At 38.4% G+C, this 10,132-nt stretch overlaps 2 protein-coding genes across 2 annotated transcripts; one reads left to right on the forward strand and one right to left on the reverse strand.

The window, feature by feature from the left end:
- Positions 1 to 807: 807 nt before the first annotated feature.
- On the reverse strand, positions 808 to 1,821 carry LOC117790999 (Golgi-associated plant pathogenesis-related protein 1-like). Its single transcript, XM_034630629.1, has 5 exons — positions 1,723 to 1,821; positions 1,526 to 1,654; positions 1,242 to 1,456; positions 1,090 to 1,179; positions 808 to 1,034 (listed from the first exon to the last, which is right to left on the reverse strand). Exons 1-5 carry the CDS (start codon positions 1,771 to 1,773, stop codon positions 953 to 955), a joined length of 567 nt encoding a protein of 188 aa, XP_034486520.1. The 5' UTR covers positions 1,774 to 1,821; the 3' UTR covers positions 808 to 952.
- A 4,888-nt stretch (positions 1,822 to 6,709) lies between these two features.
- Positions 6,710 to 7,687, forward strand: LOC117790535. Its single transcript, XM_034630011.1, has one exon. The coding sequence runs from the start codon at positions 6,773 to 6,775 to the stop codon at positions 7,667 to 7,669; it is 897 nt and encodes a 298-aa protein (XP_034485902.1). The 5' UTR covers positions 6,710 to 6,772; the 3' UTR covers positions 7,670 to 7,687.
- The last annotated feature ends 2,445 nt before the right edge of the window (positions 7,688 to 10,132 follow it).

Here is a 10,132-nt window from a genome sequence, read left to right on the forward strand (position 1 = left end):
ACTACTACACACACACACACCTATAAATATATATACGCATACACAAACACATATGCATACGTGTGTAATACTGGCACAACACTTTGACAGGACACATTCACTGGCAGCAGCAGCATGAGCAGGAGCAAAAAAATTGAATTTTCTTATCGCACGTTTTCAAATTAACCCAGAACAGCGCCAACAGCAAACCTCCACAGGTTCAAACCCCACTGGGCTGTGTGTCAACCTTATTTGAATGTCTAATACCGTTTATACCCCTCCTCTATTCTCAACATCACAAACTCACAAACTAACCCCCTTCCCCATTAACATCCCCAATATATGCTGTGTGTTTTGTTGTCCCATTTGCCGTTTGCCATTTGCTGGCTATCATCATTAGCAGCACATTTAGATAGACACCCACATGTGAGATCTTCTGGCATTTACTCGCACCAAAAAAAAGGCGAAAATAAAATATCACATTAGCTCGCAGTTGTGATTTTTACTATCGAGCTTGTAGTCAAATGCTGACGTTAATGATAACTTACTGCAAAGTAGGATTTTTTTTTAGGGTCTAGCTGGACCCAGCTTATGTTTCTGCAAATTTAGAAAACCAAATAGTTTTATTTTTATATTTATTCCTGGTGTAAGATTACAATAATCGACATGAGTTCAACAAGTATTTTACTTGGATATTAAATAACTTGAATCATTCAATACTTGGCATGACTTTTAGCAATTAAAAGTCTACTAACCTAATTAAATTCCAAAAAACTTACCGACTTGATCTAGGAACGCATAAAAACCCATTAAATTAAAAACCAATTATAAATTTATATTCTTTTTTAATTGAAACATAATTTGGCATATTTATCAAACACTACATTAGAGACTATTGCACATTCACAAAATATTAAAGACATTCCGCTTTGACACTCCGATGTGTTTCAAACCACAACGTATAGAAATTAAATCATGAACTTTGCATGAACAGCACAATAAATATCCACGAATAAAGTATCAGATACTTGGAGCAGTCTTGCTTGTTAGCAGAGCTTAGTTATATTATTAATTAAACTTTGTCATTTGTCAATAAAGAGAGAAACTTACCGATTTGCTCTAGGGACATTTTGCTTAAACTGGCCTTCTACATTACCAGCAGGTTTGTATCTTGCAACAACATAGGTTACACCATCAGGGCTAAAAATGAATCCGGTTGTCATTAATATTGTAGATTGTTAATTTACAGTACAGATACATACTTTGAATGCTTGCCAACACCCAAAGTTTTACTGGACTTCCACACTAATTGCGTAAAATGTCCAGTGGCAGGTGAAAAGACTGCTTTATCATAATCATAGTCCTTAATTTCGTCATACCAATTTTTGACACAAGTTACAGGATTTGAAGATGTATAACAAAGATTTTCACCATAAGGTCCATCAGAGTGTTTCAAGGCATTTGCACCTGCGATTTCCTGGCAAGAATAAAGTATTTAGGTTACGGAAATATTAACTTAGACAACGAATTACACATATTTACATACCTCTGCATACTTTTTACAGTCATCATTTAAGGATGAATCGAGTTCGAGCTTGGGACAGCCATGTTTCTTTCGATATTTGTTGTGTTCATCCAAAACATCATCTTCAAAACTAGCTTGAACTTGAAGAATCTAAGAAAAAAACACACTAGGTGTTCAAGAATCTTTTTTTTTAGCGTGTATGTTGTTATTTTACTGACCAAATACAAGAAAGCTATCATCCAGGGAACTACAGTGTTTACAATATGCATTTCGAATAACTATAAGACCCGATTCACAATTTAAAGTTCAAATATTTTGAAAAGCCCATTATAATGTCAAAAGGGAAATAATACTAAAAACTATCAATTGTTGCTTCGATGTATAATTTTTATTTCGTATTATTAGCCAATGCTTTTATTAAGCCAGCGCTATACCCAAACTAGATTCCACTTGTGATAAACTAAATAAATATATATTTCGTAATCCACGGAATATTTTCTTTTATATAATCCTATAAAGATTGTTATGCGGGATATAAAAGTTAAATTAAAATTCTATTACTTTTTATCAGGGAATAACACCGAAACCGTTAACCGAAACTAATTGTTTAATTTTTAGTACCGGAACTGAATCCGTAAGCGAATGAAAATTCTCTGTCAAGAACCGAATACCGAAACGTTTGTACCGGTACGGCTGTGGTAAAGTTGCTAGGTCAAAGAGTTGTCCAACTTTCATCTGTCATAACTTTATCAAAACTGAATAGATTTTCAAACGGAATGTCATTTTGATCATTACTTGGCCTCTTAATTCATTCTGTATTCAATTTTCGTTTATTTAGAAAATTTAATTATTTTTGACCAAGATTCGATTTCGACGCTAAGGGTCCCCCCTTTGAAATTTCGAAAATTCAAAATTTTAAATCTCAAGTTTTCACATTTAATCAACTCCTTATATCGAAATTAGTATAAAACTACACTTTAATCTTGATTCTGAGACCTTTAATTTTTTTGTAAAAAATCATGTGAAATTGAACAAAAATTTCGACTTGTAAAGTGGCTAAATCCGCAGACTGACCAACTTCAAACTGTCATAACTTGATCAAAACTGAACCGATTTTCAAGCGGAATGTCATTTTGATCATGATTTGACCTCTTTATTTATTCTGCATTCAAATATTTTTAAATTCGTTTTTTTTTGTCCTAGGTCTGTTTATTTCGATGTCATATTTATTATAAAACGACATCTTGCAATTTTTCAAATGTTTCAAAATTGATTGACCGTAACCTATATTTGTTTTGATTTAATTCCCTGCTTTTTATAATAGCTAATTGATGTTATTATTTTCGAGACATTTTCTGATCCATCTAATAGATATATTTCCCATGTTTCTCTCTAAAAATGATAAACAATTTTTGCTTTTCTCGCATTGACATTTGCGGTAAATGCATTTTTGCATTAAGGTCCTTAAATGTACATTGCCTTGCCATGTGGCGCTTAACTGCCTGACGGATTACCCAAAAAAGGACGTCATGTGGCTGATGTTAGCCGCCGCGATAAGCTCGAGTGAGAGAGAGGGGGATAGGAGGATAGATAGCGTATTTTGGGACTCCAATTATATTGGTGCAAGTGCGCAGGCAGAACAGAGGATAATGTGATGCGTTCATATCGTCAACGACAGCAGGATAACTCTATTAGTGCCACACACATAACACACTCACACATTCAGACAGACACACACACACAAGCTTACTCTCACATGCTGTCAGATATTAAATTTTTTGCCAGTGTATAGAGTTGCGCCAATAAAAGATGGCACCGAGTCAAGGCTCGCGACAGTGTCCTGGGATTGACAGCTTCAATGTGCACACACTCTCTCTGTATGTATGTGTCTGTGTGTGTGTGAATATATGTATGTGTGAGAGACAGTGTGTCGAACGATGGATGAGTTGTTGCCGTAACGCATGTGGCTGATGCTTTGGGCCATCATTGTTGACAACAATATCAGCGACAGCAACTGCACCAACAACAACAGCAACAACAACAACAACGTTTACAATAACAAACACAAGCAACAACAACAAGTGAAACAGTTGGCTAAAACGCGGTTGCCAGTTGCCTGTGGCAACTGCTGCAACTTACTTTGTCCTCCGTTGGGTTTGGTTGTAAAATGTCAATTTGGGCCCGTGACGAAGATTTATTGTGTGCATCGCTTCAGTTTGATAGACGTGTTTAAATATCCCATTCCCCCTTCTCCATCAATACCCTCTATCGGCATCTGACTATACGTCGCATTACCATACGCGGAGGCGTACAATACTTTACGGTGCTTCACCTTTCCGAGTGCTCCTATTTAATGCGCTTTAGTAAAATCAAGTGATTATATGCAGAAGCATCTGTGACAAGAGTCAAGAGTGTGCGGCTAATACTCTGTCCACAACTCTGAGTTAGACACTGTATTTGATGATCCTGACCCCATTATCCTTTGATAATGCCAATATTCCAATCACCGTAAATTAAATACCAGCTTATGATTCGGAGTAGATTTTCTTAAGAAAATGATCTCTCATTTCAATTGTTTTGTATTGCTGTGAAAATTGGAACACATTTCTTGGAAAAATGTAACTAGCCCAAACTTTAAGACTAATGAGATTTTAATCACAATTTTAATAAATATTTGTATAAGTTGCAGAAGTCGACAAATTTGAGCTATTGTTGAGACTATGAGATACCTGTTACCTTTAACGGCTGTAATCAAATCAGTGACTTAACCGATGTCCTTCTGCCCAAGAGTGTTCGTCTAATACTCTGTCCACAATTTTGAGTTAGACTCTGTAGTTGATGATCCTGACCCCATTATCCTTTGATAATGACAATATTCCAATCACAGTAAATTAAATACAAGCTTATGGTTCGGAGTAGATTTTCTTCAGAAAATAATCTCTCATTCCAATTGTTTTGTATTGCTGTGAAAATCGGAACACATTTCTTGGAAAAATGTAACTAGCCCAAACTTTAAGACTAATGAGATTTTAATCACAATTTTAATTGATATTTGTATGAATTGCAGAAGACGACAAACTTGAGCTATTTTTAAGACTATCTGATACCTGTTACCTTTATCGGCTGTAATCAAATCAATGACTTAACCGCTGTCCTTCTGCCCATATGTATTCTTACAGTTGTGTGTACTTCGGAAATGCCTTATATTTTGATAACCAATTGATATGCAGTGGAGCTTTCAATAGAATGCGCCAATTCAATATAAGTTGTCAGTTGAAAAGCTAGCCGGGGATTGGGCTAAAACTAAACTAATTTCATCTAATTCCAACAGAGCTGACACCCTAGTGTTCGAAGGATCAGAGCATTTTCCGCGCATACTGACTTTTTCCCAGCCAGTGCAATTTTTTTGTGTGTTGGCAAAACTTTGGCTCTACCGTTGCCGTTGTGTTGGCCCCATGGTCAAAGCCGCAGTCTGCGTAGCAGTTAAGCCAACCAGCTGGCCCCAGTACCACATTCACATTCACATTCACATTCACATCCACATTTACACACCCCGAATCCACATGGACGTTGCCCAAGAGGCAGCCGTGACCGACATTCGATGAATTGACCAATGCAACTTGTTATTTTTGTGTGCAACAGTGCGTTTCATTTGCTGCCCAGTTGGTGGGCGGGGCAGGGGGATGAATGTCTGGGGGGGATGCCACCTTTGAAAGTTGCCAGTTTTTGCAATTTTTTGCTTCTATTCGACAGCCAACGTCTGTTTCACCTGGTTTGTTGCTTTTCTTGTTGTTGTTTGTTTGTTTGCGTATTATTGCCTCTGGATGGGAAATTGTTTGTTTGTGTCTTGTGCGTGTATGTGTGTGTGTTGTATTCGTGTGCTCAGGTGAGCATGAATTTAACGCTGACAATTGTGATTTTCATGTCGACAGAGGAAGCAATGGGAACGGTGATGGGAAAATTGGGAGACACGGCCAAAGGTTTTAATTAGATTTTACTTCATTTTCAGCTGTCATTTAACCCAACGCGTACAACGTCCATCCAACTACTCCTGTTTCTTTTATTGTTCTTGATTTACTTTTTATATGTCCATGCGTATGAAAATTGATTGAAAGCGGCAGAGCAAAAGACTGGAAAAGGAAGAGAAAGATAACAGGATGGTAAAAAACAAAAATAACACTGAATGTCGTCGGAGCAAAGAAACTAATTATGTAAACGAAATTAGATTTTATTTGCCGCCTTGTTGACACTCCTTTTGTAATACTTACTATATAAACTGAATAAAACTCTTACTTATCTGCTTTATCTTTTAGATCAGCTACACTCATCTAGGATCTTTCAAATTCTTTTACTTAACAAAAAAATTTGGCTGATAACATTTACGGGGCTTCTCTTAGTATCTTTTAATTTAGATGTGCTTTCAAGGCATACATCTTAAAGTCTTATATAATCTTCAGGAGTTGAACCTTTCATTGCATGGTATCTTTTAGTTGTGCAACAATCGTTTACTTTATTAATTAAAAATGAGTATCATTAGCGCTAGTCATATTATTCACATAAATTTCTTCCAGTTGCTTTTGTTCAGCCGTTTGAAACTCGCCTATATGGTAATGTGTTTGTTGATGGCATTAAGTTCCATTATGAAGATGAATTGTTGCAGTTGCATCTGAGACCAGGTGGTGTGTGTCTGTGTGTGTGTGTGCCTTGAGCGGCTGTTACACTCATGAGTTTACCTTTCAAACTTTACTGTCTACATTCCCCCACTTCCCCTATTTGCCCTCACCCTCCTCATATGTTTGTGTTGCTGAGCTGCTCTCTGGGTTAAGTGCTCCTTAAGCTCTTTTGTAAATGTCAACCATTGTGAGCCGCCCATTGCCATAGGCATCTGCTTCAGCTGCTGCACCATAAACCAACAAACTGGTCTTCAATATAGGTTAGATGGAATAACCTAATTTAACTAATCAAAACTCATTAGAGGTTAGCAGCTCAGCAGAGAAAGATTAAATAGTCTGAGTCGGGTTATCGAATTTCAGCAGGTAAGCAGGTAAACTATTATTAATGTTGAATACTAAGCTGGTTTGATTCCAGAAAATTCTTCTCTTAAAGCATAGATTCCATATAAAATACAGGTACCTATCCAAGCAGTTTTTTCTATTAACAGAGAAAACAATTCTGAAATGTTCATTATTCAATAATAACTAGTTGTACTGTTAGCTGTGTTATATATAAATTTTATGATCCAATCAAAATTCACGGCATCTTGAACAAATGGAAAATCCAGCAGGACTCAAGTCAAAGTTGACAACTTGCAGAGCCAAGGGTTTGCCTCTCTGTGCCCCTGAGGCAACATCCATTAAGGAAGAGATATTACCTTTTGTGAAAATCGTGCCACCGGCACCGGGAAGAACCTTGCTATGTGATTGTGTGTTTGAGGATGTCTCAGAAACGTTGGAGATTGATGACGAGGAGCCACCGACTATTGATGAAGAACTGCAACTGGAGGACATTAGAGCAGAGCTGAAGAAAAATCAGCAACGGGTTGAGCTGATCGATAAGACGTTTGAGCTTAATACTCCTGAATGTCCCGTTGTGGATTGCAGTGTCAATATGGATGTGGAGCTGAACAACTACAGTGTCCATTCAGAGATAGCGAATCTGCAGCGCAACAATCACAAGTTGCGACAGCAGCTGAAGGAGTTGCAGCAATGCTGCACTGCATCCGATACTCTTCTGAAGAGTCTAAGGACAAGCCTCAGTCGAGACATGGATGCGGTTGTACAACTGCAGCAGCGTATGGAACAAATCGACTCCTTCAAGCGAAACGTGGAGCATGAGCGAGTGCTCTGCAGCCAACGTTATCGGTATTTGATGCGGGAGATGTACGACTGGGATGAATGTAATCGGTATATCGAAAAGAGGTTAAAGGTCTCCGAGAAGGAGATCCTGAGATTTGTTTCTAGGGTGGACTACAAGAGTTCCAAGCATGAAGCTATCGATAGGCTCAACCAGGCCAAGCTTCAGGTCAGGGATGTTCACGATGCGATGTACAAGAATCTGGCTACTCCGAGAACAATGGGAAGCTCCTTGCCGAGTGTCCGTATGGGATCCGAAATAGCCGCGTTTCTTCAACGCAACATGCAGCTCTTCAGCAAGGAATCACATTAAACTAAAATCTGTTTGAAATTGTTCAATTTGTCATGTGAAACGGCGGGGAAGGGAGTGAAGAAACCATAAGGCGACAACGGTCGACCTACCGATTTGGAGTTCATTTGCATTTGAGTTCGAGAGCAGATGGAGGGTGTGGGTGTGGGGGAGGATAGGACCAAAAAGAAGCCTTGATTATGTTGTTGCCACAGCTGGGCGTGCTTGACCATTGGAAGCCGAGTCGCATCCACGTGACGGCAGCTGCTCCAAATGGCGCCATTTTTTGTTGTTGTCGCTGCCTTCTGTCGATTTGTGTTTTGTTTGTGTTTTGCGTGTCTTTTCGGGCCTTACAGCAAAATGTATTTAGCATAAAAATTTACGATAATGATGGCAAACATCAACATCAACAGACGCAACCTCAAACGCCGCTTGGCCCAATAGACAGCAAAAATTTGGCAACAACAATAACAAAAATGGACACCAAAGTGCCTACAGACTACAAAATCTAATGGGGTACTATGGCTGCAAGTGTGATCGAGAGGGGGATGCTCAGATTGAGGGGTGTTGGCTGCGGTTAGGCCAAATGTCATTGCTCTTTTAACGCAAAAAGTTAAATTAATATTTTTCACACTGACGAAAAACTTTGCACAGATTTTTTTTCCATTTAAATTGACGAATTTTGCGGTTTAACCGCCGCGTCAAAGTCAACTGTTGTCACTTTTCCTATTTTCATATTTCATGTTGGCTGTTAGCTGTTAGCCTGTTGGTTGTTGGATATTTTAAAGCAGATTAGCAAAGTTTTTCCTACAGAGTCATTTATATAAACTTTCCTTTGACGGCACCACAAAACCCACAGAGTACAGCGTATATCCTGTTGAATTTTGTGGCCAAAAATTTGATGTCGACAGAATCGCATTGATATTTTGGATATGTCGTTAATATGCTTATCAAACTTAAAACATTGAAAGATGCAAATGTATGAAATTGTATTAAAGCAACTAAGAAAATTTTATTAAAATTGTGTTGCATTAAAAGTTACGGGCAAAATAAAAAATTAAATTCGTATGCATTTAAGTCTAAAGAATATGTTGAATATTCGGTTTATGTTATTTTTTTTAGATTAAATTTTCTCCTATCTGCTTTGAATTTGGGTTGGGGCTTAGTTTCAATAAGAGAAAACAAACATATACAAATACATGCAGTAGAAAAAAATCTGCAGTCTGGCATTTTATTTTGTCAATGTACCTGCAACTACTCTGCATGTGTGTGTGTGTGTGTGTGTAAGTGTGTGTGGCTTAGGTGGCATCTTCGTCGTTGAGTTTAGCTGCATTCGGCTTTCACATTCCTGCGAGTGCGTCTATAAATTATTCATTTATTTCGTTTGAGATGTTTGATGTAGCAATGCCGGAGACTCCTTTCAAGGATGCTCTACACATATCCCGATCTTGGTTTGGTCGGATTGTAGACCAAGAATTCACAGCTGCATGTAGTGTGGCAATCATGGTGAGGGGTTTGGATGATGGGGGCGGGGAGCTTGCTGATTTTGCCCGCATTTCATTCAATTCATTCATTTTTTAGCAGCTTTACCGTCGTCTGCCTTGCCACTCGGCGTTTGCCTTCCTTAACATTTTTCCACAGCCGTTGAAGTTGTTGCTGTTTGCCACAGCTTTGCATAAATAAGATAAACACAAGTATGCGCACACACCATTCAGTGCCTCCCCATCTCTTTCGTCTCTTCCTGCCGAGAAACTCTGTTGCAGTGCCTTACAAGTTGGACTCGACTGCTGTGATTTATTTTGCACTCAGTGTTTGCCAAAGTAAAATTGATTGAAGCGTTTGTTGGCGTTCCAATTGATTTTTACTCCACCCTCCATCGTCTTCCTAATACCACCCTGCTCTTTTCCTCCTCCTCCTGCTCCTCCTGCTCCTGCTCCTCTGTTTATCTTCTGTCATGTCTTGGCTGCCATCTTGTCCGCATTTGAGTTGCCGGCGTCGAGGCTCGTCCTGTTTACACTGGTTAAATTAACTTTGGTCAATTTGGTTTTAGTCGAGTTGTCGGACAATACATTCAGTCTAGTTTCTCGATCTGGGTTATTGTCCTGGTCTTTGTTCTGTTCCTACTGCTGCTATTCCATGTTTCTGTTTGCGGAGCAAGCCACTTAAACACATTAAATTACATCAAATCACATTCGTGAGGATATTGGTAAAATTAACATCGAGGTTTGCTGTCTTGATATTATGTAACTCAATATTAATAAGCTATTCCAAATAACTCTTTGAGCAGAATCAGATGCATTGTGGGGGAAATGTGCTCGGTTTTTTCTCTATGTGATATTTATTTTTATTTGAGTTGTCAATTGGTTTGTGTGGGTCTGTTAGTTGGTGCTTAATAGCTGTTCGAGGCTTGTTAAATGTTTTCCACTTAAAAGCGCTGCCCGTCAGTTACAAAAATGGCTACAATTCATCACATGTCGTGCTGTGATT

Source organism: Drosophila innubila (assembly GCF_004354385.1).
Source record: "Drosophila innubila isolate TH190305 chromosome 3R unlocalized genomic scaffold, UK_Dinn_1.0 2_E_3R, whole genome shotgun sequence".
In the NCBI taxonomy this organism is placed as follows: Eukaryota; Metazoa; Arthropoda; class Insecta; order Diptera; family Drosophilidae; genus Drosophila; species Drosophila innubila.